General features: G+C 38.2%; 1 protein-coding gene across 1 annotated transcript; it reads left to right on the forward strand.

The window, feature by feature from the left end:
* Positions 1-21,489: 21,489 nt before the first annotated feature.
* On the forward strand, positions 21,490-26,607 carry LOC113279830 (pentatricopeptide repeat-containing protein At1g80150, mitochondrial-like). Its single transcript, XM_026528482.1, has 6 exons — positions 21,490-21,498; positions 21,592-21,955; positions 22,402-22,492; positions 24,395-25,278; positions 25,420-25,763; positions 26,234-26,607. Exons 1-4 carry the CDS (start codon positions 21,490-21,492, stop codon positions 25,167-25,169), a joined length of 1,239 nt encoding a protein of 412 aa, XP_026384267.1. The 3' UTR covers positions 25,170-25,278; positions 25,420-25,763; positions 26,234-26,607.
* Positions 26,608-27,270: the final 663 nt, after the last annotated feature.

A 27,270-nucleotide genomic window follows, 5' to 3' on the forward strand; every position in this document is an offset into this window, starting at 1 on the left:
ATAAAACTGTAAAGCACGCGTAGCTACCGTGTACTATTTCATCAAATTACAGTGACTGTCCGGTGTACTGATGGGCAGTTTGTGTTGGTACTTGCTGTTGTTGTGGATGGATAAACTAAAATGTTCATTTCGCTTGCAGAGCTATTTTACTTGTTTCAAGAAATTCATCTACCCTTTCATTCATTCTAATTGTTCATTTCGTTTGCAGAGCTATTCAGTTTCAGTGACCTTGCTGCTTCTTCTATCGTCATAGACTCATAGATGATTGATTCCTATTGGCTTAGACAAGGTAATGACGCCAAGGCCCAAGGGTCATTGTCAGTAGCTTGATCTTTCTGAGTTCATCTTTGTTACTGTAACTAATTTACAGACTTCGTTTTATTTCAGGCTTTCAGCCATTCGGAGGTAAAACATCCACAAACTTGCAGGCTTGCAGCGACTCGCTGTTGGTCGCTTTATATGATATTATGCTTTAGTATAGTACGCAATACTCAATAGTAATGCACTCTTTTATCTTTTGAGCTTTGAACAATTGAATTCTGTTCCTTTTTATTGTTAGCTTTATCAACTTTGTTATACACTTATACTGTTATACAGTTATACTCAATAACTCTGTTCCTTGTTAACGTAATGTACTAATGTCATTTTATTTTATGGTGGGTAACCCACCACCCACCCGACCAAACCCGCCGTCACAATGGGTCGGGTGAAAACCGACCCATTGTGTTGTTGGGTCGGTTGCGGGTGACAACTTCTGTTACCCGCCATCAGTGGGTCGGGTGGTGGGTGAGGCCAAAACCGACCCAAACCGACCCATGTGCAGCCCTAGATCGAGCTATAATCCCCACAGAATTCCAGGGTTTTGGTAATGAGTAAAACTGATATAGGCTCCAGCTTTCGAATGAGGGCCACACATTGATATTTGTCTTTGTCAGTTTCAGCAAACTGACTACCTAATCTGTTTCTTTGCCCAAATGTCAGTTGCGGTTAACTGACAACTCATTCTTTTCCTGCGACTTGATCTTTCAGCTCCTTTTCGCTCCCATGAACGCTTTCTCCTTCTTTTCAACATAATGACTCCACTGCACCTAATAAACTCAATCAAACATAAGATACATAATTTACAAGAAATGTAGCAAAGAAAGCATAAACAATAGATAATAATTAAGGTGTTTACAACACCGATCAACAATATCGTCAACGCAATAGTTAGAAGGTAGACCACATACCTGAATGAAGTTCTGAAGAGCCATATGATAGGAAGAACCTTTATCTGATGAGAAAAAGCTACCAAGTATCACCTTTTGTACAAAAACAGTCTGGAGGCAAGATATCATAAGGTGCAAGCGTCTGCCATAGTATACATGCTGAGACCGCCCTCTTTAAAAGGTAAAGTATCTAAGCGATGTTGCAAAGGCCCAAAACCAGCCCCATCTCCGTGAACAAAAGTCTCAAATACTGAAATAAATGGTCATCAAAAAGTTCTGTGGCCTTTTGTAGTGCTGCAGGGTTGGTAGTACGCATTGCAAAATATAATCTTGACACAAGTGCAATTGCGAAATAATAACATCTCAATCTGGGGGTCTTTGAGTTTTTTTTATGGCGGACATAAGCTGGATGGTCTTGTGAACTCTACACAACACCATGTCACTAATAAAGTTCGGGTCCAGACTCACTGGTCCCCACAAAATTTTAACACCATTAATAGGTCTATCAATATCCTGAGGTAAAACATCATCAACAATACTTCTGAGATTGATAGAAGGCAAAAAAACCTTCGTTTTCTTTATATTGAGATGTAAACCCCTTTTTGGGCCTTTAGATTGGATGATACTGAAAGATTTGGCAACCTCAAGTGTGTCCCCAATAATTGTGCTATCATCAAGATACCAGGCATGCAAATCAAGTTTGCAGCGAGAAGCAATGGATTTCACAAGGGGGGTGGAGTGTCAAAGCAAACAACAAATGACCTAGAGGATCCCCTTGTTGGACACCCAAAGTCGGAGAAAAAATATAGTAGGATGCAGGCCTACTTTAACAAATTCCACCCAACGTGAAATACCTGGACAATGAAGTTGAACTTCCCGAATGAGATGAGACAGGCACACCATATTGAAAGCATTAGAAAAGTCAATAAGAAGCATTGACATCTGATTTGAATGACCTTTCATCTCTAGCAAGCTATTTACAATGTGTAAAATACTCTCATCACCAACAGGCACACCAACACCAAATGGATGATCACCTAAGTAAGATGTCATATCCTTGCCAACAGAAAGGCAGCAACCATGGAGACCAATCTGCGCCAGATAGTACCAACAACAATAGGCCTGAGTCCTCAATCCGGCGTCAATAATGGAGTAAGCGGTGCACTAGCTCTGAACTCGCCTAAACCATCGGGACACTTTCCTGCCAACCAAAGATTGACAACCCCAATAATAGAAGATAGTAGCTCATCCGCGACCGTCGAAGATGCACCACTCATAGCATGCATTAAATGTTACGCTCGCAAACCATGTCTACCGCAAGAAGTTCCTTTAGGGAAACTCTTGATAGCGCAAAGAATAGGCTTAGAGTCAACCGTAATAGAATCAACACAAACAGGTTCCGGCGGAATAGAAGGTGACAGAGCTGCTGGATATTTTAATTGCAGGTCGACGAAGGTGGACTCGTTGCGAGGTGAAGCACCGTTAGAAGATAACACCCGGATTGCGGCTGTATAATGCTCATAGCTCATCTTCTTCTGGAAAGCAATCAAGTTGGAAGCTTTCTGGTTCTTTTTACTAGGTGACATACGACGCAATTGAATAGGTTGTTGCAGCAACCTGTTGATCAAAATAGAATAACCCTTGTTCTTCTTCTAAGCCAACAAATCCTGGTTAATGGCTCTAATTTGAAGCCTCTGTCTTGTGCTGCTTTTCTCCTCGACATTGCTTTTGGGTCTGTATAAGTTTATAGTGCAAATGGGAAGGAGAATAAGTTTGATCCAGGCATAAATATCACTTGGATTCTGAAGCACCTTGTCGAGACAGTCTTTTAAAATCCTGGAGAAGCCGAGCCTGCATTAATGGGGATGCATGAGATGGTAGTAAACTGTCGCTGGAACACAACGTTTAGCAGGTCTGGAGACAGTGAATGAAGTTCAACATTATCAGCATTGTCAACAACATCAGCAAGATCCACAATATCGTCTGCAACAACAACGACATCAACTAGTTTTTGCACACCATGAATAAGGAACTCAACATCATTCCCATTTAGAGGTCCAACAAAATATACCCATGAACAACACCATTCTGACCTTTGCAGGGAATTCTCCAAGCATGAAGTCGCATACATGATGGCTTTCGTAAGTGCAATCAAATTAATAAAGATATTTCTCACTAATTAACTAGTAATACAACAGTAGTAAGAGATCGTTCCAACAGAGAGATATGTAATTGATAGGTTATTTGATCAGCAAAATAAATGAAATAACATAGGGGGATTGGTTGTAATATGAATATAAAGACACTAATAAAGAAAAGAGAAGATCAAGGAATCCTTCGCCGTTACCAAGAGATAGCAGGATTAAAATACTTATCTATTATTCGTAAGAACCATTCAACACCAACCGTAGAATAACCGCTAGATCAGTGTTATCCCCGAAACTCCTTTTATCACTGGATACGGAAGTTCTCGACTACCAGATTGCATCTAACGAACCACCAAGTAGTAGATCACTCAAGGTGTAATCCAATTCAACGCCTTAAGCTTTGTGAATTTAGGTTGATCCCAGTAGTTAAACTCTTAGATCAAGGTTTACTTGATGGTGTTGTTTTTACACACGATTTCTCCACAGAATCCCTCTGTAAGGTCCCGCGATTTCTACTTGTGTAGAGAGTTAATCGACGATTACTTATCTCATAACTTATACTAGCGATAGAATAATCAATAGACTAATCCAGTATGCATCCCAAATCAATCTAAGAATCATTCATAAACCCTAGATATAGTAAAGAAAAACTATGATGATAAAAACTCTCAATAGCTTCGTATTATTAATAAAGCTTCACGCTTAGAACATTGAATTCATACTTAATCAACAAAGGATTTAGCTACTCATATTACAAAGAAGATGAATAATGGTGGTTTCCCCCTAAAGGGGTAAACCCTAGGTTTTTGATATAGAACTTGTGATATGAGATTGATCGATTCTATTGATTTTACATAACCTAATACCTTTTTATAGGTTTACATTGCTTGGTCTTCAAGTATCTCATTTGGTTAAGAAACCCGACCAGAAATTACGAAAGGAAAGACCCTAACCGTGAGTTTTGGCCTCACAAGTGTGCAAACCCGTTTGCATACTTGTTAAGTATGCGTACCACAAAATCCAGCAGATATTTTCGGAATTAAGGTATGCGTACCCGTTTGCATACTTTGTTGTCTTCGGTATTGGATAAAAAACTTATTTTGGCCACAACTTCTTCGCCCGAACTCAGAATGACCTCATTATTTTTGCATTCTTTTTGTATTGAAATTCACTTCAAGATGGTGATGAGAAATCCTTAATTTGAATGAGTTAATCTCGGTCTTTGGCCCGTATCTTGATTTTGAGTGTTTTTCTCCTTTTCGTCGCACTTCTTCCACTATTCTTGGACTTGGGCACTTGGATACTTGGAATACTTCTTAACTCTTTTCAGAACTTTGTAGCTCCTTTTTGGATGATTCACCTAATAGAGACAAATACGAGAAAACAAGAGTAATAATACGAATACATGCAAGAATAATAGCGAAAACAAGTATGGAATGAATACTAAAATCATATGAATTATGCACTTATCAATACACGAACTGCAATGCCACATACGAAGTTGAAGGAGGACTTTCTCCCAGGCCTGATAAACCCTCAAATTTGTTGAGATTAAATTCCTATAAAACACCTTGTTGTCCACAAAAGAGAGGTGTTTATCGTGTAAATGCTTGAAGAAGGATCCTTTGGCATATCTTCTACCGTTAACACCATCGCGGCAATCATCGAAACTCTTAAACGGACAGTGGCAATGATCTATACCAGGAGGAGAAGAGGCCGGAAAGGGGGACTGCAGGGAATGAGAAGATGATCTAATGTTCATATTCACGTCAACTATCAAAAACCCTAAACCCAAAAATTGAAACCTTAAAACGAGAAAAGAGAAAACCAAAGAAAATCAACGAAAAGGGAAAAAGATGAAAGCAAGATTAAGCGTAAAACTAAGAAGAAATCTAGGATTCATGTGATCAAGAAAAGCTTGATCCAAACCTGTGAATGATGTTGGCTTTCAGTCACCAACAAAATCTCCGGAGCCATATGAGACGGAATATTAATTAATTAATTAATTAATTAAAATATTGATCGTTGAACCAATTTTAAAATATTGGTGTTTGAACATGTTCAGAATTATGCCAGACGGCGCATTCAATTAATGCCAATGTTCTAGACCAATGTATATTGTACTCAGTACAATTTGGGAATCAAGATTTAATGAAATTGGATCTAATTTCCTAATAAACACAGCTACTAAACTAATCTGCAGGTATTTTCTCATTAATTGAAAATAGATAAGAGGTTCTTACACATTTAAGGAAGTGAAGACCTAACAACAATGATCAGATAGTCGACACATGTCACTATCTGATCGGTCAACACTCAATACAAGACTGACCAATGACTAACAGTTTATAAGATCACCCACTCAATTAATAAGGGCAGACCCTAGTACTCCATAAGGCTACATGACTATGACATTGCCTACTGCTGGAAAGTATCCTTGTCCTCAAGGATAAAGTTGCGATAGTGTGACTTAATGGTAGCATCATCCTCCCAAGTAGCCTCCTCTTGAGTTGAATTAGTCCACTGAATGAGCACTTTTGGTACTTGCCTTCTGCCAATAGTGATGGTTCTGTGTTGTAAGATTTTTGATGGAAATCATTTCACCTGCGTGATCAACAATAGGCAATGTAGGAGATGGAATGTGTTTCTTACCAATGTGTTGTTTCAATTGAGACACATGAAACACATGGTGAATCCTGGCCTGATCTGGAAGTTGTAGCTTGTAGGCTACTGGTCCAATTTTTTGTAAGATAGGGAAAGGGCCATAGAATTTTATAGACATCTTGAAATTCTTCCTTAGTGACACAGAAGCTTGTCTGTAAGGTTGTAGTTTCAGATACACCAAGTCACCCACAACAAAGGTCCTATCTTGCCTTGATTTATCAGCAAAAAATTTCATTATTTCTTGAGCAGTGTGTAGGGATTCCTTCAGAAGATCAATCATTGCCTCCTTGTCCTTGAGATATGACTCCACAGTAGCTACAGAAGTAGTGGTAGTTGATGGGAAAGCCATGCGTGGAGGAAGATAACCATATAGGGCCTGGAAAGGTGCCATTTTCAAACTAGTATGATAACTAGTGTTATACCACCACTCAGCAAGATATAACCATTGACACCACTTACTAGGCTTGTGTCCACTGATGCACCTTAAGTAAGTTTCCAAGCAAGAATTAACTCTCTCTGACTGTCCATCAGTTTGAGGATGATAAGCAGTGCTGAGATTCAAGTTAGTACCCATAGCTTTAAACAAGTCTTTCCAGAGTGACTAGTAAAAACCTTATCTCTATCAGACACAATGGAAGAAGGGAGACCATGCAATTTGAGTACCTGATCCAAGAAGGCTTTAGCCACAGAAGCAGCTGTATAAGGGTGTTGTAAGGAAATGAAATGGCTGTACTTTGTTTGTCTGTCAACAACCACTAGTATAACACTTTTCCTGTCACTCATGGGTAAACCTTCAATGAAATCCATGGTGATGTGCTGCCATGCCTTCTCAGGGACTGGAAGAGGTTGCAGCAGACCAGATGGCAAAGAGCATTCACCTTTATTTCTTTGGCAAATGTCACATTCAATGACAAATAAGATGATCTCCTGCTTCATTTTAGGCCAAAAGAAATGTGACTTGGCCCTAACATAAGTGGCTTGGATGCCAGAATGACCACTAACAGCAGATGTGTGAACATTATTTAAAATTGTGGCTCTTACCCCATGGCTAGCACCTGGTAGGTTCAGAAACCTACAATAAAATACTGCAAGTGCACAGTGTCTAACTAGTATAACAATGGCAAGTACAGGTCGTTCCCACGAGGAGTGTGAAAATACTTCTACTAACTAATACCAAAACTCAATAATCAAAGGGATAATGTTTTAACGATTTTCAGAAACAAAATGAAATAATAATAATTCTAACGAAAAACAAATGAGAATAGGTTATTAGAGTTGCTAGGGTTTTCGATTTCCACCAATTCAATCATATAAGACTCTACTAATTTCTATTTATTACTCAAGAAAAATTTCGAAATCAATCTCATGTCTCGGAAGATAATATGTTTAAATTCTAAAATATGGTTTCTCCACTGTAATTTCCTTCGCTTCATGGGTAGTGATTCTAAAATATTACATATCAATCCTAAAGCATATTGCGTCAAAGAATTCAACCAAGCACACTATATCAATTGAAAAGCATAAGTAATCAAGAAATCACATAATCGATTAAACACCAAGCTATATGAAGAGAAATCACTAATCAATGAATCATTATTAGAAATATCATCATAGAGTTTATATAAATAAATTGGTTTCAATCTAAACTCTAACAAACAATTTAGCAAACCATGAGAAAAGAAAACTCAAAATACACTAAACCCTTGTCGCCTCTTCTCTGTGAACGGGTCTCTGGCCCATCCCTCTTTCTTATAACCTTCCCTTTCTTTTATTTCATTAATCAAAGAATCAAAATAAATTATTCTATGAAAATATATTGCATGCAAGTTGATGTCGTCATCAGTATCTTTCCCCAAATAGTATTGCCACCTCGTTCTTCAATTGAAATAATAATCTCTCCTTATTTACAAAATCTCCCAAATGAAGAAAGAGTTTCTTTATTTCCAAAATAGTCTCACGTGTAAATATTCCTCAATTAATTCTTCACATGGCAAATAAATTATCTTTCCTGGTGGAATATATTTGTAATAAAGTAAGAAAGATAAAATACTCCCATTTTCAGTTTGCATGTGCCAACCCCACTTTGATTTCAATTCATTTGCTGCGTTTGTGCCTCGCTTATGAAACAATTTTATGCTGCTGATATATACGAAGATACCAGGCCAGCTACATTTTGTCATTTTTTTCATTGTGGTTGCTGATATATGGAAATACCAGGCCAACCTCATTTCATCATTATGGTTGCTGATATATGGAAATACCAGGCCAACCCCATTTCATAATTGTGGTTGCTGATACATGGAAATACCAGGCCAACCCGGCTGCTGATACATGGAAATACCAGGCCAGCATAATAAGTGTTGCTGATATATAGAAATACCAGGCCAGCATAATTGATCATTGTGGTTGCTGATACATGGAAATACCAGGCCAACCACATTTCATCATTGTGGTTGTTGATATATGGAAGTACCAGGCCAACCACATTTTTCCATTTTTGTCGCAAACACCATTAAGTCTCACATTTTGTTGTTTATTCGCTGGATGATCGAATTCACTTGTACTTTCTACAAAAGCACTAAAATAGTATTAGTAACTAAAATATTGTATCATAGCTAATATAAATATGGGTATAAAATGTAGCATATACATGCTTATCAGCACCCACATATATCCTATTTTTTTATCTCAATATTTCAGATTTGTAAGTATAATGTGGAACATAGTCTGCAGATACAAGCAGTGGAGAAATAAGTTGGTGTACCTTGTCATCACCAATATAGATTTGATTAAGTCTTGGACCCAAGATGGTTGAGACATAGATAAGGCAGAGCAAGTTGCAGAAGGAGCTGGTCTTCTAGATAAAGCATCAACAACTATATTCTCCTTACCCTTTTTGTAATGAATCTCATATTTATACCCCAACAATTTCATTAACCACTTTTTCTGTAAAACTGTGGTGATTTTTTGTTCTAAGAAGTATTGAATGCTGTGATGATCAGTTTGGATAATAAATTTGCTTCCTAGTAAATAATGCCTCCATTTTTGTACAGCCTTAACTATAGCTAAAAATTCCTTTTCATATGTAGACAAGGCTCTAGCTCTTGGTCCTAAAGTTGAGCTGAAAAAGAAATTGGTTTACCTTCTTGAGTTAAGACAACAACAAGACAGGTCTCACTTGCATCGCTTTCAACAATGAATTGCTTAGAAAAATCAGGCAATACAAGCACTGGAGTTGTGGACATGGCTAGATTGAGTTGTTCAAATGCATAAGTGGCAGCTGCAGTCCAATTGAAAGCATTTTTCCTTAAAAGATCAGTTAGTGGCTTGCAGATTGCACCATAGTTCTTCACAAATTTCCTGTAATACCCTATTAAACCCAGAAAGCCTCTCAATTATTTGATAGAAGTTGGAATTGGCCAGCTCTGCATTGCTGCAACCTTGTTTGGATCAACACAAAACACAACAGGAGTGATAATGTGGCACAAATATACTAAATGTGATTGACCAAAACAACATTCTGAAATCTTAGCATATAATTGGTGTTGTATGAGTAAGGAAAATACTATTCTCAAATGCTCAATGTGCTCAGACATGGAAGAGATGTACACCAAAATATCATAAAAAAAAAAAAAAAACCTCCTTAAGTAGGGAGCAAAGACTTCATTCATAAGTGCCTGAAATGTTGCAGGTGCATTGGTCAAACCAAATGGCATGACTTTGAACTCATAGTTCCCATGATGAGTTCTAAATGCAGTCTTGTATATATCCATTGGGTTCAAAAGTATTGATGATAACCTGCCCTTAAATCCAACTTAGACAAAAACATAAATCCATGTAGCTCATCCAACAACTCATCTACAATTGGAATAGGAAACTCGTCCTTAATAGTGATGCTGTTGAGTCTTCTATAATCAACACAAAATCTCCAAGTGTTATCTTTCTTTTTGACAAGAAGAATTGGTGAAACAAATGGGATGTGGCTGTGTTGTATGATTCTAGAAGAAATTATTTCTTTCACCAGTTGTTCCACAACTCCTTTTTGAGTGTAAGGGAATCTATAAGGCCTTTGGTTTGGAGGTTGAGAGTTTGGTTTCAAGGGAATTGAGTGGTCTAAGGTTCTGTGAGGTGGTAATGAAGTAGGCTCATCAAAAATATCCTTATATTCAGATAACAGAGGTAATAAAGGTGCAGGTGTTGGAGGGGGTATAAGAGTAGTTGAGACTGAAAAGAGATGACCAATGAGGCCATGAGTGGTTTTTTCTATAAATCTCTTAACTGCTGAACCACTCATCATGAGTAGTGAAGGTGAATTAGTTATCCCTTGTAATGTAATATGCTGACCATTATGAACAAAAGAAACACTGAGTTTAGAGAAATTAAACATAACATCACCTAGCTTCTTAAGACAATCAACACATAACACCATGTCACAGCTCCAAGTGGAAGTAACCTGAAGTCCTTAGTGAATTGATAACCCTGCATACACCAAGGAAGTTTAGAACAAATACCAGTACTCACTGTTTTCTCCCCATTAGCAATTGTAACTAACATATGAGTTGTGTGTTCTACCTTGCGCTTGACTTTAGCAGCTAGAGAACAATCTATGAAATTAGTTGTGCTATTAGTATCAATAAGAATATAGACAGATTGTCTCTTAAGAAGACCAGGAATGCGTATAGTATCACCTGTGACAGTACCAGTGAGAGCATGAAGAGAAATCTCCATATCAGACTCAACTGGTGATTCCACAGCTTCTTCAAAAACCCCATCCTCAACCTCTGTGTCCTGTGTATCAGAATTTTCAGTTTGCACCATAAACAATTGCTGCCTACCCTTGCACTTATGACCCAATGAAGAAACCTCATCACAATTATAACAAAGACCTTTTATCCCTGCGAATCCGCATTTGCTCTTGAGTTAAACGTTTAATAATGAGATTTGTTGATGAGGGCTTGAGTGGTGTTGGGGAATAAGATTTTGGAGTTGTAGGAGTAGACTTGGAAGTAGTGTAAGAGGTGGAAGTTGGTTTAAGAGGGAAGGTTGTGGTAGAGAAAGCTCTAGAGTTAGTGAAAGAGCTAGAGTTGGTTCTAACACTTTTAGCAGCAGCAGTGTGATGCTTTTGTTCCTCCATTCTTGCTAAGGAAAAAGTTGTGGCAAGTGATTTTGGATAAAATATAGCTACAGAATTACGCAGTTCTTCCTTCAACTCACTAATGAAAATCATGATAAAATAGTGCTCACTTAAGGACGGATTGTTAGAAAGCATTAAAGTATTTGAGAGATTCAAATTCTTCAAAATACTCTTCTACAGAGTTAATCTGAACCAGTTTATTAAAACTCTCAGTAAAATTTTCTTCCACGGGATTTTCAAATCTGAAACAAATACCACGAGCAAATTCAAACCAAGTTATACGAGTTCGACCAACCTGAAAATTGAGAAACCATTTGTCGGCTTTGCCATCAAGATAGATAGATGCAATATCTACTCTGCGACTCTCATCGATGTTGTGTAGCCAGAAGTATTGTTCACATTTTTGGATCCAACCCCGAGGATTATCACCATTAAATCTTGGGAAATCAAGCTGTGGTACTCGATTAAATTGATTTTGAGTTCCTCCTGGCAAGATTGAACCAAAGATTGGAAGATTGTCGAGATGAGTACCATGAATTGATCCTCCTGAATCATTGAGATGTTTTCGATGTAGATGGGAAGCGGTCTAGCATCTCATCAAATCGTTGGTTAATCGATGCTTGATTCAGATCAACTTTTTGTTGTTGTAGAAGAAGCTTGTCTTCAATGGCAGAAAAACGATCTTCAGAGCTCAGATGCTATCGCTGCATCAGTTCTATAACATCCTTAATAGTTTTTGGATCGGAAGCGCCCATCGAGAATTTTTTTTGAGTAGCTCTGATGCCAAATGTATTGTACTCAGTACAATTTGGGAATCAAGAGTTAATGAAATTGGATCTAAGTTCCTAATGAACAGAACTACTAAACTAATCTGCAGGTATTTTCTCATTAATTGAAAATAGAGAAGAGGTTCTTACACATTTAATAAAGTGAAGACCTAACAACAACGATCAGATAGTCGACACATGTTACTATCTAATCGGTCAACACTCAATACAAGACTGACCAATGACTAACAGTTTATAAGAGCATCCACTCAATTAATAATGGCATACCCTAGTACTCCATAAGGCTAAAGGACTATGACACAATGTTCCTCTTAACCCAACATATGCTTGAGATGAAGCTTCAGCTCATGCCATGGCGCATCTTTGAGCATGCATTATGCTAAAAATTCGGGGTGTTACATCATTCACCCCTTTAAAAGATTTCATCCCCAAAATTCAAAACAAAAACTATTGTGGAAAATCTATTCGGTTTGGATTCCTGAGCAATAGTCCCATACTAGATGCTCAAAAATCACTCAACGTTTCTTCAGTTTGTTATGGAACACCAATTAGGACCTTCTGAGCAGATGTCTCATACTGCATACTCAGGAATCCCAAAAGAGTCCACAACGTTACCAAGAATATCAATTATCCAGTTTCCAAAAGATATCTCAACCAGGTATCCTAAGGGGAGTCTCATACCACCACTCAGGAATTCCTAGAGTTCACAAGTGGAAGATGTCATCGAAATGATAATTCAAAATCTTAATACAGCACTGTGAGGACCAAACTCTAATGCCAGTGCAGTGAGATGCACGCCACTGTCCTTGACGGATTTCCGTTTACCCATCGTAATGGGTTGCTAGCCAACCTGAAAACGCACACAATCCCAGACGGGTGAGGGGTGCTCAATCCCCATGCCAGTGGTAGTACCATACCAGACAACTGTCCCAGATAGCACCGTCCGAAACGAATTTTCTGGAAAACTCACAAAGCTTAAACAAGCTCATCTCGATTCGAAAAGTAACTGGCCTTGCAGTTACATAACCTTTTCGTGCAAAAGTTGGCATACTCTCAAACTTTAAATTTTCATAAAAGGAAGTAATCCCTTAACGAGTCCATTACTCACAGTCCCAAGAGTTTTCTCGGAACATGCTCTGGTACCAACTGCAACGAATCGGAAAATTACGCTTGGCGCGCAGGACATAACTTCCCCGATGCGCCATTATGATGCTACTAACCGGGCCTTAAAGCTATGAAAATGCACGTTCGTCTGCCCTTGCAAGCATGGTCGTTGAGCATTATGCAGCTAACTTAGCTTCCACGCCGTTCCAATTTACCATAGAACAAGGGTATAAAGCCTTGCATCAACGTAGGAAATTCATCAGTGAATTTCCCATCTAGCTGAGTAACCGTCATACTTCCTCATCAAGTTTGTCCACAATCATGTCTTGCGTCGAGCCGCCGATCCAGATGATATGAGAGGCATATGTGCTGCAATCATCTCTCAGGTAGATGATATGAGTGATAAAGTGCTGGACCGACAATGCTGTAACTCATTGCGGCTGCTTAGGTTCCCTTACATACTCTAAAGGGATCAACCACTGACCGTAGTTCATCCTCGAAGGGACAACAACTTAAGTCTAACTTATTTGCAAGGTCGTGGCCAAGAAATAATGGTAATGGCCTGGTCCGTATAGGCTGTTCCGTAAAAATGCACAAAGGTTGCGCATTATTGAGTCCGCGACATGGCATAGTGATGCCTAAGCATAAAATTCCCTATTTGCAAGGCTACACAAATTTAAATAAGTCTTACACATCATTTATATCTTTCGACTAAGCTATGAAGCTTACTTGGTACATGGTCCGCATATGCACCTTCATCAACTAACCCTCCACATATATATTTACTTGACATTTCTACAACTTAGAAAAGGGGAGAGGATTGACATGCCTGCTTCACTATTCATGGCCGTATCCATGTACGTCTGAGTAACCGACAATGATTGTTGGGTTTACTCTAGTGCTGCACAATGATTGCACAACATTCCTTCTGCCGGCTCGCTCTGGCGTATTGCATAATGATTGCACGATATTTACTTTAGTGTATTGCACAATGATTGTGCAATATTCACTTGGCCAGCCCTCTCTGACCTGATGCACAATAGTTGTGCGATCTTGGCTCTAGGACAATAGCCTTCACATTCGCAATGATTGCGCTGCAACGTCCAAGGCCATCCACCGAACGAGCCTAATGCATCATGATGATGCGACATTGGCCCTTGGCCAATATGCCTTCGAAATGTGCCGTAATTGGCATTATATTGGCTCTATACCAATGTTCCTCTTAACGCAACATAAGCTTGAGATTAATCTTCCGCTCATGCCATGACGCATCTTTGAGCATGCGCCAAGCTAAAAATTCGGGGTATTAATAGTGAACATTTGAACAACTATCTAAAAACACATTTAGATTCATTTGATTATTTATCATGATTGATTGATTATCATATTTGATATGGAAATGTTAGATGAATATGGATAAACTAAAAGTGTTCATATGGCTAACTTCGGTTAATTGTTATTGAGCCAACTTTTTATACACGTTATAGGTACGGTTTACCCAAATCTAACTATAGGTATATTTCATTTGTGTATATCAAGCTAATACCATCCAACGATGGATATTGATTTCTTATTTTCTAAGAAGACTTAGCTTGAATCTTAAATCAGTAGTTCATCTAACGGTGAATATCAATTGCTTTGTTACTAAGATATCTTAGCTTTGATTGTAAGCAACCCTGATTTGAAAGACTGTATAAGGAAGAACTCTAGCATCTGGGAAACCTAATCCCGACACTCTCGTGTTTCCTAGTTACAAACTAGAGTCGATTCTACTTTAACCCAGGTTTACAGTTATTCTGAAAACCATAATTAGGGTTAACGACGTAGCCACATCCAACTATTTTATCTGTAGTTGCATATTCTGATCTTACTTTTTCTATCGTATTAAGTTTAATCTTCTTTAATATTTTCTCGAGATTTATCTCTGATAGGTAAGATATAAAAAGTAATCACAACAGTTCTTCGTCTCAGACTCTTGTGATTACACAATAACTTCTTCTGTGAATCAGTGAGGTTATTGTGAGGTGACTAATATTTCTAAGCTGCTCTTCGGGAGTATAAGACCGGATTATTAGTTGAGTTTCCTGTACACCTTTATCTTTATCTAAAGATGTAAACAACAACCAGAATATACGTATATGTGGGAGACAGATTTGTTTATAAGTCTTCGACTTTGGGTCTTAGCAACTCTTAGTTGTGGGTGAGATTATCTAAGGGAATCAAGTGCGCATGGTATTGCGAGATTCAATAGGCGTAAGGATTGTGACTGTACCTTAATCGATATGATACTTGGTTAAGGCTCAACTACATTCCAGTCCGAAGTTAACTTGTAGTAGGCTAGAGTCTGTGGTGTCTTAATACAGTGTGGCGTTCAAGTCTGGACTAGGTCCCACGGTTTTTATGCATTTTCGGTTTCCTCGTTAACAAAATTTCTGGTGTCTGTATTATTTATTTTCCGCATTATATTTGTTTATCATAACAATCAGGCTCACGGTTTTCTATCTGTTCGATTTGCTGATTGTGTTGAGAAAAAGATAAAGCTCTTTCTTGATTGAGTCTCACTTTTAAGTTGGTACTCTCGGAATTATATTGGAGTTTAGTCCATACAAATTGCCAAACGAATTAGTTGGGTGTGGTTATTGTACTCCTAGTTAGAAATTCGTAGTTTGGAAAACGTACAAAACATGATAAGTACAAGTATTGTTTGGATTTGTAAATATCAAATTCGGTCAAAAATCCGGTCAATGGTTGGTGATACATACAAAACATGATAAGTACAAGTATTGTTCGGATTTTTAAAGATACCAATTCGTTATTGAAAGTCCGGCATATACCAAATTACATTTTTAAAGTTATATAGTCTAAAATTATGAGTATGCATAGAAAATAGATATATTGATAATACATTAAGCATAATCACCGAAGAATTAACATCCCAGTGTTTGGAGTGTGCAATCAGAAAATGCATAGGTCATAGGTTCAATTCACATTGTGAACATAATTTTTAGAAACTCTTCAGAAAGTAAGGAAACATACTAGAACAGTGAGAATCGGATTGACACAACCAGATCCAAGCCAATGTCACGAGTTGACAGCTGTCCGAATTACATCAGCGAATAAATCGCGAAGTCGAATAATTCATGAACAATTAGGATTTCCCACAAAATACACGTACCTGGTTCGGAGTTGGAGTGAGACGCCCGCGTTTTTATGTGTTATTTGTTTTATGCATTATATTTGTTTATATAATTGAAATATCACAGGTTGTGCGTAGTTCAATCACATTTGTTAAATCCGACCTTGTTTGTTGGATAAGAACTTGATTGACACTCATACATTGGTCTTTGGTAGCATCCGATTTACTCTCATAATAATCAGGATCACGGATTTATATCTATTCGAATCGCTGATTGTGTTGAGAAATAAATAAAGCTCTTTGATATATTTCTTGATTGAGTCTCACTTTTAAGTTGGTGCTCTTGGAATTATATTGGAGTTTAGTCCATACATATTTCCGAACAAAATAGTTGGGTGTGGTTGTTATACCACTGCGTTTTCAGGTGTTACCTCTTCAGGATGATGTGAGTGGGCGATCTTATTGTTAACGTAGTGAATGGGTTGCAATGAGCAGTCTCCAGTCGCACTTCTCTTTAGTTATTGAAGTTATGTTCTCTGGAATAGGCTTGGGATGCGTCTCAGCCTTATACGGTGTTGCAAGCGCTGTGACCTTGGAGAGTAAAGGACCTTGTCAAGGTTATGACTCTTTAGTTGACCATGGGAGGTGTTCTTGACAGTGAGGGGATCTTGTTTAAACCTTCAGTCCCCAAGTGTGATTCATGTGATTATATGGATGCAGCTAAGATGTCGTTCTAAGTGGTACCGCCGCATAAGATGCCAATGCGATGAAAGCTGCGCCAATTGAGTATCTAAACGTTGAGTTGACTTCAAGTTTGACAGAATCCGACTCTTGGAGGAAGCTGAGGAGACTAGGCTTGGTGTTAGATGGATTCTTCATCATATGAGAGTCATTCAAGAGAACTTTGAAGGAAGTAGACACGTCTTCTGGCTTAGAAGCGGTTACCAAGGCTAGGGATGATATTGAAAGACAACCCCGGAAGATGCTTGCAACTGAAGCCCTTGTAAAGGTGGAGAGAGAAAATGCTGATGGTGCTGAATCAGTCTTAAAAGATACTTTCTAAGTAGTAATTTTTTGAAAGTTTGATGCATCTCTTAGATACCTGATTTTTGTGATTTCATTTCAGGGTTTTTGAGTAAGTAGGGATTTTTGATGGATGGCTCGCAATGGATCTTTTAAAACGGGAAATAATACTTCCTCGAATTAACGAATTGAATATTGCATAAAAACATGAAAACATTGCTAGGGGTGATGAAGTTCTTAATCCTTGACAGCTTTGTCAGGAGTGATGAAGTGCTTAAGCCTTGACAGCTTTAAGTCATTTTTCATGGCCACCCTTGTTGGCTTGTCAGTATCGACGAGTTTGTAATATTCACCTAATCAAATATAGATTCTCCCTGGGAGAAGTAAAAGCTTTATTGATGTGTCTCCGACTTGGAAAGGGTTGAGTTTTGGTATTTCAGGTTCGTGACATATCTTTTGGATAATTGGTTATTGGTTTTAATATTCTCAGTAGAGACGAACCCCTATCAGTTTGATAAATTTTTGAAAGAACCATCTCCACGTTCACATCGTCAAGTCGTAGTGGGGTTGATACTCGGGTCAAGTCCCCAAAATTTGATGGGTCGTGTGGCAACTAGTTGTAAAAAGAGTTGTTGAACAATAATTACTTGTAGGCAAAATCCACGAGTGCACGACATCACCTCTCCTCTAGCAAATTGTTTAACATCCAGATCCGTTGCTTGGTGATGCTCTGAAGGTGGGAAATATTTAAAGAACACTAGTTTGTTAATGCATATAGATGGGTTCCTTGGTGACAATCCTGGAGAGATGCGTCAAGTCTTGCCTTGTGGATACGGATTCATGAACATCTCAGAACCATGTCATAGTCTAGAGCTACATGATTGTTACCAGTGAAGTAGTAGCAGGCACTCCAGTCCACAAAATGGTAGTGGCAGTGGTCTCTTTAGGGCCTTATAAATGACAAGTTTACTTGCTGGATCCTTGGTTGCTTTCATTGAATGAATATCTCGTCATCGTGTCGAATGCTGATTCTAGATGTATTGACGTTGGATGCATTAGGAGTATTGGAACACTCCGTCTAGTGATGGCTTTGCTTTGTAGTCTGCTTATCTGTGATTGTCTTGAGAAACGTGATGACCTCTTTCCGAGCATTTTCCATATCGAGTTGGTTACTGATGAGAATATCTCTTTCTCTTTGTGGAAACAATTTTTGTTAATTGATTGGCCATCTCACGGAGTCATAGGGGCTCTCCTTGTGCAATAACAAGGGAGGATAGAGGTATCTCATTAGTATAAAAGTGTTTGGATCTCAAGTAGACACGGAGGCTGGTGCTGGTGGAATAGAGATTAAACTTTCTTTCCACAAGTTTGCAGATCGCCTTTCCAGATTTCTACCAAATTTGTCGATGACTATTTCTTGGTATTAGATTAGGGACGAAGTGAACTTGTATGTATCCTTGGACGTGAGATCTTGAGGTAGCATCAACAATAAATTCGGAGGCGATACTGGTTTGATCCATATGATAGTTGTGTTGCTCTAGAGGTGGTTGCTCCGTCCGATTGTTGAGATGAGCGATTATTGACTTCTGAGTGATAGGCACATTTGTTTGTGTTTTATCAAGGGTGTCTTCATCAGATCTTAGAGACTTGGTGATGTTTGGATATGTATGGCACCTCTAATAACACGACCTGAAAGATGAGTTTTGGTGATTTTGACGAAAGAATTATGAAGAATGATCTATGTTGTTCCCCTGTTGGTGTTACCGGAATTGATATTGGTTGCTGGACTTGAATTGAGGTTAATGACTGAACCAGATCTAAGATCCACCCTTTTTTAGACGGTCGAAGAATTGAATTTCTAGCAAAGAGGTTGGTCTCCCGCTGTGGTCGCCAATTGTTAATACCCAAAAATTGTATTTCTTCAACAATGTACTATTGAAGCACGTTCTTTAGGTTTGAGGATCAAAATCGCACAAAACGAGCCTAAGCCAAGACAATGGTCGTTTACTTTTTGCTCCGATTACCAGGAGAGAAAATGGGTTGATCGTAAGGGAGCGAAAGAAGATAAAGTTGAGGAATCACAATGACGATGAATTGTGTGTGTAGGGTTGTCAAAATACGGAAGAAGCAGAGCTTGAGAATGATAAACTTGTGCTGTTCTGTTGGATAGACAAAAGAGTCTATTTATAGTTGTAAGGAACAATACATTGTTTTCTCGTAAGTAGTGGATGTTGTGAAGAGATGGAGACGTGGATATAATGGTTAAGCTAAGCCTATCATCCTAGGTAGGTTTTCATAATCTTGTAAACCAATGCTCCATCACACATTACTCCTTAACCGCTTTTAACCGTGATCACTACTTATTACTTCCTCATCATGGGGTGTTGCCACGCCGCATGTTGCTATAAACCACCAGACCAACACCCCATGATATCTCCCCACGTAATATGTTTGATTTCTCATAGGAATTAGTAAAGTCATGAACTGTCTCTTGTCTTGACTAGGTTATAGCCATAATATATATTTTGACTAAGTATTCAATCTAGGCTATTCTGGCCTTGTCGAAGTGACATAGATTGAAGAGACAACTCAGATCCAAAGTTCGTGAGAATAATAAGAAGTTTATCATAAGACGTCCAAGTTGATAGCTAGTCAAGTCTTGGCGTGGGGAACGACCAAGTTGATAGCTAATCAAGTCGTGGCGCGGGGCACGACCAAGTTGATAGCTAATCAAGTCATGGCGCGGGGCAAAAACCAAGTTGATAGCTAATCAAGTTGGGGCGCGGGGCACGACCACTTTGATAGCTATAAAAGTCATGGCGGGGGCACGACCAAGTAGACAGCTAGCCAAGTTGTGGTGTGGGACGACCAAGTTGACATGGGACGCTGGCCATGTTGGCATGGCTATGGGACACGACCCATGTTGTCCCGGGACGTTATACATGTTGTCATGGCTATGGGATGTTAGCCATGTTGGACTGGGACGTTTTCATGTTTTCCTAAATGTGGGACGCGACCCATGTTGTCCCAGCACGTTGGCCATGTTGATTTGACATCTTTGTTGGCTATTTGGCATGGCAGCTTGGCCATGGCCAAGCGTAGTCGGTATCGGCACTCTGTTTGGATCATATATAACATATTTAAGGGATTCAACCGTGGAAGTTTTGTGTCTCAAAGTGATTTTCAATGTAATTTCGTAGGAATTCAAGAAATTCATCCATGTTGACCTGGAACGTTTTTCATGTTGTCCTGGCTATGGGACGCGACCCATGTTATCCTGGCGCATTGGCCATGTTGATTCGCCAACTTATCTTGGCTATTTGTCCTGGCCGACGGCGTTGACACTTTGTTTGGATCATATAAAACATATTCAAGGAATTCATTCGTGGAAGTTTTGCGACTCGAAGTGATGTTCAATGTATTTTCTTACTAAATAATATGCTTCTAAGAGTACTTTTATTCAAAATGACATAGTAGCTCATTCTGAATATTTATAATTATATCATCAGTATACATTGATTAATACATGAAAACTCGTTTGACCCTGCATTAGATAATGAGAGTTCAGCCGAGTGAAGCTCTAAAATCTTGCAAGCATATTAAAGGCCAATATAGCTATTAGCCGGATATGCATCTCAATTCTCTTACGGAATATAATGTAGAAGTACGATTTTATATTACTGATGCCGGGTCAGGAATTTATGCATATTTTATTTCATGTTTCCGCAGCTGGGCAGACACCATACTACGATTTCCTCCCTTGTCAAAAATCCACCATCAACACCACTATTTCTCAGTAGACGCAAAACTACATCTTTCTGAAATCTTGTGGAGGGTATGGCGGAATGGTAAGTTTTTGACACAATCGGGAAGATCAATTATGGTGGAGCATATTCTGAATGTAATGCCATCACATCAAATGGGTTCTTTTAAAATTCCTAAGGCAATATTTAAAGAATTGGACGAATTCTAGAGGAGGTTTTGGTGGAAAAAACATGATGGAAAAGGAGTTTATCTAACATCATGGACAAAAGTTAACAGTCACAAGTCTCTCGGAGGAATGGGTTTCCGAGATTTAAAATGTTTCAACCAATCATTGCTTGCTAAAGCAGTTTGGTGATTATGTAACAACTCACAACAGTTATGGGCAAAGGCATTAAAAGAGCGGCATTTTCCATATATATCACTTCTTCATGCCTAAAAAAAAAAAGAGTTCACCTGGATATGACAAAGTATCTACAGTGAATATCAATTTGTTCGCAGTATAGTTTTTGGTTACTAGGGGATGGCAAAAGTATACTCACATGGAAGGATAACTAGATCACATGCATGGAAAAATACATTTCGTTCCAATTACAGATTTTGATATAGCTGTTAATTTTAAAAGGTCGCTGATCTTATTGATCCAGATACAAAAACTTGGAAGGTCTCAATCATTCCACGACTTTTCTCAACTGAAGATGCTAAAAAGATTCTTGCAATGATAATACCAGCATATTCTCAAGACATACTGATTTGTACGCTTACTCGACATGGTCAATTCATTGTAAAGTCGGCATACCACAAACTAGTGGCTATCAAGAACAACATCTCCAATAACTTTAATACCGAAATTGCAAAGTTTTGGAAAGAGCTATGGGGTTTGAATACTTTTGCAAGAGTCAAAACATTCCTATGGAAGTGTATAGATGACAACATTTCATCCAGTGAACGTATGGCCCGAGAAACACATTACAGAGTAGAACAATACAGTATGTGTCACCAAGTGATTGAAAATACTAAGCATATCTTATGGGGTCGTCCTTTTGTAAAAGATGTTTGGACCTCCACCCCTAGTACAAGATGAAGCACGGAAACAAATGACACCTCTGTTGATAAATAAATGATGAGTTGGTTCAAGAATTCTTTTCGTGAACTCGATGAAGACTGGGTAGTTAAAATGGCTAATACAGGTTGAGAGATATGGAAAGCAATGTGCAAAACTGTGTTTCAAGGATGAAAGCCAAATCCAGTAGAAGTTATTCGCAGTATACAATACCTCAAAGGTATGACTGGATCAGAAATGAAGAAAAAATCAGCATATGAGTAACATGAATAATCGGAATCCTATAACTCATACTGCATGGATACTTCCTAACCTTCACCTCTATATGTTGTGATGCATAGTCTAAAATTGTATTATCTGAAAATGACACAGGATTGGGACTAATTCTTCGTAATTCTGTAGGTGCATTTGAGCAAGAAATATGCATCTATGTGCATGGACACTTAGATGTGGAGAGGAAGAGGTAATAGGTCTGTTACATGCTATACAATGATAAAAGACTTGGATCTACAACAAGTATGTTTTGAGTTGGATGCACATAATATAACATCTCAACGAATGGAGACTATCAGAAAGTGAAGTGAGAGAATCAACCACTTATCTTAGGTGTTATACATTGATTATCTACGCAAACATCCACTTTGGACTTGCAAGTTTATTAATAGGAAGTTGAACAAGCCTGCTGATAAAATGGCCACACACTCTCGTACTTACAAAGTTACTGGAAGTTGGGTTACAAATCCGCTCAATTCTATTATATCAAACACTCCAAGCTGACACTCTGTTCATATTTCTAATATTAATAAAGCTCTTTCTTAGATTTTTTTAGTATTAGCAAAAAAAAGTTAATAATATGATGTTTTAGCTTTATTCTTGCCGAGTTATTAGTTTGATATGAAAGTGTAACGTTATGCGCGGGTCGATGGACTAGCGCTGAATTTACCGTGAGGCTTAGCCCTTGATTAGAGGGTGCCCTTCAAGAAATTTTTGATTTCCCTAGGAGACCTCAGGTCGAGGAAGGGATACAAAAATATCTTTCAACCGGCAACTGACGCCTCACCTCATTAGTTGTGGCATTCTCCTCAATCAAGGTGCAAAATTTAGCTAAACGGATTAGGCGAGCTGTGTGTGGATACATATCCCCTCAGAATAATGTAGACTCTTAAAGCAAGGGTGATGGAATTAACACTCATTCACTGCCAATTTAAGTAAGATATTGAGTGCAAAAGTGTTTTGTGATCGTGGGAGTCTAAAAAAACAGACTAAGCAGCCGATGTTTATCCTTTTGGAGAGAAAAATTCTCCCCAAGCGGCTTATGCCTCCTCGTAGTTTTTTTTTTGTTTTTAATAATAAAACCTAGTTGTGTGTCTCACATCTAAGAGTTTTAAATTAATAAAATTCTAAAAATAGGTTTGAGAAGTAGATTGTCAGTCGCTCAATGTATTTTTTTCTCAAAACGGCTGCCACTTATCGTCCTCTTCGCCCAGTCATTCGACCTAATGAGTGTATGCGTGATTATTAATGAATAAGTGGGTATTCTCGTTCCTTAGTAAATCTAATTTGAGCAATTTCAGTGATACTCATTCATATCGAATGAGAACACTCACTCCATAGCCCTTACTCTTGGACATTTTAGTGATACTCATTGATATCGAATGAGAACACTCACTCCATAGCCCTTACTCTTGGACATTTTAGACGAGCACCTCTCATTTATGTGCAATGGAGGTCGCTAGCCTAGACCATGGACTTTCATGGTCATCCTCATCCTCCAGGTAGGTATGATTTTCTTTGGATGTATATTAAATTTTCGAAATGCTTCCAAAAATGTTATAAACAATGCCAGACGGGCCCTAATAATGGTCAAATGACTTTCGGTCTTACAGGCCTTGGTGGTTCTATTTCCACGTCCGATTAAAAACTAGAAAGAAGGGATACCGCCATACCGGACGAGTATCTGCTTAAAACCTAACAGGGGAGCTCTTTGGCTCCTTTTCAATATCTCCCCCCTATAAGCCTCGGAATTAGAGGTTATAAACTCATTTGATTCATTGGTATATCAACATTCAATCTACAGTTACAATCTCATCATCATCATCTGATTGCTAAAGAAGATTGATTGATCCACAATTCCACAAGGAGGATAAACACTAACAAGTATTATTTTTTCATTCATTCGTTTCTTATGTTGATTTTATTATTTCTCCCAAATATAGATCAGAAAATTGATTAGGGTTTATCAAATGGGTTCTGTTTTGACCCTTTGAATCCTTTTTTCATTCTTTTTCTGTAGAGATTTATTAATTATTGTCATGATTCAGTTGAGAAACACGAATAGAATATGCTATCTCTGCGTATAGTTCAGATTTTACACCACAAAAACAACAAACACTTCATCTGCAATTATAACTAATGCTGTTTCCAAACATTTGGAAGAACCTGCATTGATAAAGCTGAAGAACGAAAGAAATCCAGATAAATTGTTTTATTTGTTTAAGGCGAATGCTATTAACCGTTTGGTAATCGAGAATCGATTTGCATTTGAAGATACTGTTAGTCGCCTTGCTGGTGCTGGACGATTTGATTATATTGACCAGCTTCTTGAGGAGCAGAAAACATTACCACAAGGGCATTGTGAGGGGTTTGTTATTTGGATTATAACATTATATAGAAATGCCGGTATGAGTAAGCATGCTGTTGATACATTTTATACTATGCATCTCTTTGGTTGTCCTCGGACTGTTAATCTTTCAATGCTGCTCTTAAGGTTTTGGGACAGACCCGTAATGCAGAAGATATTAAGTTATAGTTTAATGGCAAAAAAAGTATATTCTGCATTACATTATAAAGGTGGCAAGCCAAATAGAATGATATACCAAACGATGATCCATTACCTTTGTGAAGGAGGCGAGTTTGATGAGGCATTTAGAATGTGTAAGGATAGCATGGGAAAGAACTGGTTTCCTAGTTTTGTTACCATCGGTAAGCTGCTAGTAGGTCTTCTAATGAGTTCAAAGAGCCGTAATGCTAATATTCTCATGGCACTGGTTAGGGAAAGAACTCCTACTTTTTCTAAGAAGGAAATTGAGCATTTGGAATACGTTAGTTCTACAACTCTGGAGCATATGGTCAAAAAATGATGAATGGAAGAATCGGATAGTTTATAAAATAAGCAATGCAGCTCTGGAGGTTCTATGATGCATTAATTGAAGTTTTTCGCTAAACTGACATGAAAGCGACACGCAACAGGTGAAGAGGATTTCCATTAAAGTCTCGCGGAGCAATATGTTTTTAGCTTGCACTGAGAAATCAAGAGTATTCGGGTTTCTTTTTTTTGTTTGATTCAAACTCTCTGTTTTTAATGATTTGTGTTTGGGTTATGATGATCAGATGGGTTGCTGGTGCAGCAGTTCATGGCTAAGGGATAGTCATGGTAATTCAGAGTGCTAGTGAGATTGAAGAGCTGGCAGGGAAAGTTGAGAACACCGGCGGAGTTATTTTGTTTCTGTGTTAATGGTCTATTTGCATCATGGTGGCGTGAGGATCACAAGATTTACTAACAAGTCTCACATCGCACGTTCTGTTCTTGAGAGCATCGTTTTCAGGTTAAAGATGGCTTAGACTCGATGAAGAAGGATGCTGGGGAAAAGGGCGAAGTGAAAAATGAGAATGGAGATTTTTTGCTCAGAGTTGATGGTGGAGCAACTATTAACAATCTATTGATGCAAATTCAGGTTTGTATCCCTAGTCTTCCTATCTTATTTAACTCATTTGAGAATGGGAATATGCTCGTTTTAAACGTTATGTCTTTTATAGCTATATTTCGATCAGGACCAGTAGTTATAGCTAGGAAAGTTTACCAGCTAATTAAACCCTTTAACGATACTAAGTGATTTTGCTATGTCTACTAGCTGTAACTTTATATAATACTCTGCCATAGCAGGAATATTATTGCTGGTTTTTTGTATGTTTTTTCTTAAATTTCAGTTTCTTTGGTTCAATATACAACTCTGTTGTAATGCCATTTTGTTTGCTATTGAAACATTTTTCATATCATCAAAGAAGTGCACCATACAAATTGATTAAGATGCGATTCTGAACTGTTTGCTTTTAAAATAACTAAGAACTTTTGTCAGATTGTTCTACATTGTCATCAATCGAAGGAACCTAACCTCTGTTATCTTAAATGGATATATATGAACAGGCAGATTTGTTGTGATGTCCAGTCGTTAGACCAGCTAACATTGAAACCACAGCTCTTGGTGCAGCCTATGCTGCTGGATTAGGTGTGGGAGTTTGGGCAGAACAAGATGTCTTTTCTGGTGAAGTGAAACAAGAGAAACCTACCACCTTCCAGCCTGCCTAACTTGGATGAGGAGCCAAGGAAGAAAAGAGTGGAGTCTTGGTGTAAAGCTGTCTCAAGAACTTACGCTTTTTATTGTCTTTCATTTTCTTCTGCTGAAGTTTTATTTTCTTCCTTTGTTTCATTCATGAACTTAAAACTTATAATTTTGGAATAATGAACCAGTGTTACTGGTATCAGACTTTTCAAAGTTGATAATGAAAATCGTAGGTTTTTTGGGGCATCTATTTCCTGGCAGGTATCAGTTAAAACCCAGAACATTACGTAGTAGTTACAGGATGTTCTCCAGTTTTTAATCCAACACAGCACATACTGCACTGAATGGGATTCTGAGCAGAAGCTTTTTAGTTTAGAACCTGCCCTGCTAAGCTACTACATAACAAAATAAGGAGTTTTCTTAAGGATAAATTAGGAAAAAACATGAAATTCTTATTTCTTGTGCACGTTTTTGAAACTGAAGGAGTAACAAATAGCCCAAGTTTCTTTATAAGCTTGCCAAGCAATGGAGGATGTGAAAACTACAGACAAACCCATTTTCTCAACTTCCACCACTGTCAAACCCACGGACAGAAAAGTTCAGGTGCACCCATTTTCCTGTCAAAAATTCGTAGCAGACCCATAATTTATGAAATTCTGCTTCTCAGTTTTTAAAAGATACCCTTTTCTTCGAGCGACGAACAGAGAGAAGCGAGAAGAAAACAATGGTGAACTTCGGTTCTTCGTTTTTAACATTTGGATTTTTCCCTTTGTCAAATCTTTTCCCAAATCCTTTTCTGAATAATCTTCTCAATAAAACTAGGGTTTCTGTTTCAAAATCTACGGTTTAAATCTGGGGATTTTGGGTTCTGTTGTCTTTGATTATTCGAGAAGTAAAAAGA

Source organism: Papaver somniferum, chromosome 5, assembly GCF_003573695.1.
Source record: "Papaver somniferum cultivar HN1 chromosome 5, ASM357369v1, whole genome shotgun sequence".
Lineage (NCBI taxonomy): Eukaryota > Viridiplantae > Streptophyta > Magnoliopsida > Ranunculales > Papaveraceae > Papaver > Papaver somniferum.

What these genes read in the sequence shown, in the direction of transcription:
- LOC113279830 (XM_026528482.1), top strand. An exon ending in TTACAGAGTAGAACAATACA is followed by an intron (nt 21,956 to 22,401) that starts GTATGTGTCACC and finishes AAAATGACACAG; the next exon opens with GATTGGGACTAATTCTTCGT. An exon ending in TTAGATGTGGAGAGGAAGAG is followed by an intron (nt 22,493 to 24,394) that starts GTAATAGGTCTG and finishes CGTATAGTTCAG; the next exon opens with ATTTTACACCACAAAAACAA.